The 3,665-nt window shown below is 42.1% G+C and overlaps 1 protein-coding gene across 1 annotated transcript in view; it reads right to left on the reverse strand.

Annotated features, from left to right (window-relative positions):
* slc13a5b (solute carrier family 13 member 5b) overlaps nt 1-3,665 on the reverse strand; it is a 13,882-nt gene that overhangs the window by 7,805 nt on the left and 2,412 nt on the right. Inside the window, exons 2-4 of the mRNA XM_008424940.2 lie at nt 2,793-2,921; nt 2,565-2,701; nt 2,007-2,227 (exon numbers count right to left, since the gene is read on the reverse strand). Coding sequence (XP_008423162.1) covers nt 2,007-2,227; nt 2,565-2,701; nt 2,793-2,921 — 487 coding nt within the window. The remainder of the gene's footprint in view (nt 1-2,006; nt 2,228-2,564; nt 2,702-2,792; nt 2,922-3,665) is intronic.

Below are 3,665 nucleotides of genomic sequence, written 5' to 3' on the forward strand. Positions count from 1 at the left end.
ATTTATTTATATACTTCTTTGTAACTTGTCGCCTTTAAATAGGGCTTCTGTCATTAAAAGCTCCTGCTCTTTCTGAAATTCCGCCTTCAGGAAGTCATTACAACATTGTTCCTCTAGTAACCTAAAACAGTAGTCCCCAGCCTTTTTACGGACCGGTCAAGACTTGGCAGTTTTATTGCGGCCTGGGGGGGATGAACCGTCAGACAAGGCTTCTGCATGTTGGTGTGTCCACTAAAGCCTAGTTCACATGGCACAATTAAAAAATTTTTTGCCCCGATTGTCCCCTTACGACAATCTTGGAACTTCCCGAGTTCTAAGATTGTCACTGGCGATAATCGTAACCGATCAACCTGCAGTGTGGTGTGTTGTTAGGTAGAATGTCGGACCGCTCCGATCTATAATCCGGCATATTCAACATGTTGGATTGTCTTGGCCCTTTTATCACAGCATGTGGGGTTTTCCCTGACTGGGAGAGAACGCAACCTGTTGAATGTGACAGGTAGCCAATCAGAAAGCGCGGTGACGTAATCACAGAGGGGAATCCCAAACAGCTGACATGGCGCAACTGAGAGTCCGTGACATCGGAGATGATATATGAAAACAGCATGAATGTTTATTCAGCATTTCGTACAAGAAATATCAACAGAAACAATAATGAGAGGAACTGGAGCGAAACTGGTACCGTAGTTGATAACTTTTCATCATTAACGTGACACAAATAGGTTATAAAGATAAGGCTATTCATTCAGTCAGGGCTTGACGCTGACACTAGCTCACTTAAAATCAGTCCACAAACTGTCACTATTGGTTCTACATCGTCATCCGTGTTTGTTTATTCTAAATTCACATATGGTATGTTAGGGGTTTTACGGGATTTTCTCCTGGAATCTGGATGTTCGTGACTGGAGTTGGTTTGTGTGTGGAGTGTTGTTCCTGCTGTGTGGCTGGAACAACACACCACACACAAGGCAATAAAAGCCTCGTGGACACATGAACATTAGTTCTTGTGTCAATAGCACGAACATTAGTTCGTGTGTCCACAAGGCTCGTGTGTGGTCACAGAGGTTTGGAAAATCGGCCGACAATTCTAAAATCGTGCCGTGTGAACCAGACTTAAGCCTTAAGACTCACAAGCTCTACTCCACTCCTCTTGTCTCTACCACTGCCCTAACGCTCTCTGACTCTGGTTGCTATGATAACATTTACACCTTCAAAAGAAGATACAGATGTGCAACAAAAAACAACATTTTACTTTCATTAACATTTTAACTCATAATACCGACAAATTAATGGGAGCCCTGAGCTTGTTTCTCTGCAACGAGACGGTCCCATCTGGGAGTGATGGGAAACAATGACACCCAAAGTGTTGCTTAAGCACAAGGTGCTTGGTCTCTATGTGGCGAAGAAGTTTGAAGGCTCCGTTGCCTCATTAGCGAGCCGGTCGCATGCAGTTCGGGCTTGGAATGTGGGAGTCACCTACCGGGATAAATCCATTCTCCTGTCTCTTCTCTGGACCTTTTCCCCTTCGCAAAGAAACTTTCCAAAGACATCTGATCCATTTCTTACTCATTTTGCTGTTTGTGGGCTCAATGTTGGCGCAAAATGTAACCGAGAGAATCCGGTTAAAGAATTTTCAAAATTAAAGATCCTCCAGACTTGGATAATACATAACAGGAATATTTAATTATTTCTTGTTTGGCCAGTACCAATTGATCCACGGACTGGTACTGATCCACGGCCCGGGGGTTGGGGACGACTGACCTAAAGCAGCTTGTATAATGAGCTCAGCAGATGTGCAGTTCCACCAGGTGTTTGCTAATTGCTGCTGGCTAGTCTGTAGGAGCTGAGTGGGAGGAGTTACAGAACTTTGGAAACTGCAGCTCTGAAGAGGAAGAATCAAGGCAACAGTCCGGGTATGTTTTTGATGAGGGAATAACTTTGTGTGATGATGTAAACTCAAAAAAAGTCAATTTCACATAATGCCACCCTATTTAACAGTCACTCACCGTTTCCCTCAGCCTCTTTTTCTGTCTGCGCAGGTGGCTTGCAGTCAGTGTCTGATGTCTGGACATGCTCGTCTGAACTGAGGATCTGTGGCACTTCTCTGTCGCTGTTGTTAAGCTGATCCAGGACCGCTTGGACAATTGGCACCATCATAGCCGTGGTAGCCGTGTTGCTGATCCACATCGACAAGAACGCAGTGACACCCATAAAACCCAGCATCAACCTTGCAGAAACAAGACGAAAAAAACAAAACAAAACCAGTAAATGTGTCCTGTGATGCCCCAGCATCTTGTCTAGCCACTGAGTGGTGAATTTAGCTTCGTCTTCCTACAAAATTGAAAAATAAAAGTTCTTTGGAACTGAAGTCGTAAACTTAGGATGTGTTTTATCACCATACATGACAAAGTGGCACAAACTGTTTTACGATGCAGTAAAAATCTTGAACATAGCGCCCTTATCTTCAGTATATTTGCTCTTCTGATAGCCGATTAGTTAAGCTAAGGACATGTAGGTCTGAAAGATTAAGACGGCGGATGCGAGTCTTTCGGCGAGCTACTCACAGCGCTGGACGCACACCAACGAGAAGCAGCACCCTTAAAGCGATGCGTTTATGCAAATTCCAGTGCTCCACCGCCACGGCGACCAGCAGGCCTCCCACAAACAGCAAGTTGGTGTCCTTCAAGTACTGCATGCCCACCTGGGAACGGCGGATCATATGGGAGTTGATTCAATTTCTGCAAATTAATTCTTTTTTTCAAAACCAGATTTCTGCCGGTTGTTTGACTTACGTCTTTAGACTGCATTATGCCAAACAAAGGGAAAAGGACAGCTGGGAGAAGTGATGTCACAGCCAGTGGAAGTACCTCAGTGCACCAATACACTGCCATCAAGATGATCACATATGCACATTCTGCCTCCTGTATAGAAAACCCCATAAAGACATGTAAAAAAAAAACAAAAAAAAACAACCGGTATATTTTTACAATACAATGTCTAATTTGGTTTAAAACTGCTCATACAAAGTCACCAATAAAAAGCTACACACATTTAAACTGGATGTTATGATGGTTCAAAGGGTGAAGATTAGAGTGTTCTATTCTTTCTGGTCACACACAAGTCAAGTTTACTTGTGTAGAACATTTCTGCAACAAGGCAGGTCAAAGTGCTTTACAGGATAGAAAAATATTTATATATGCTGACACTAGATTGTTCTTTAGATTCAAAAGTAATAACTAAAGTAATAACTATATATATAAAGTCGTAACTTTAGTACTAACTAAAGTTACAACATATCCACACATTTATATTACACAAACACTTTCCCACTGCAGACCTCGCAGAAAGTTATGTGGTGCTCAAAGTGCCACAATGTGATAAAAAGATACAAACATTAAATTACGTATATATGCTACACCATATTGAATTTGGTGTAGCATTTATTCTTTTTTTTTTTCAAAGTTCATGTTCTGCAATGCCAACTAAATGATTTAAACTCTTTGATCATTGCTCCATGCTTGTACTTATAGCTGGTGAGGCACCGACTTAATTATAATCTGATTTACAAATCTAGACCCCTGCATGTTATTGTTTACATAAGGAAATTTCACGCATGCGTACAATGCTGGAGGGCAAAAAGACTATTCTTTAACGTGATGCTTAGC

Source organism: Poecilia reticulata, linkage group LG13, assembly GCF_000633615.1.
Source record: "Poecilia reticulata strain Guanapo linkage group LG13, Guppy_female_1.0+MT, whole genome shotgun sequence".
Lineage (NCBI taxonomy): Eukaryota > Metazoa > Chordata > Actinopteri > Cyprinodontiformes > Poeciliidae > Poecilia > Poecilia reticulata.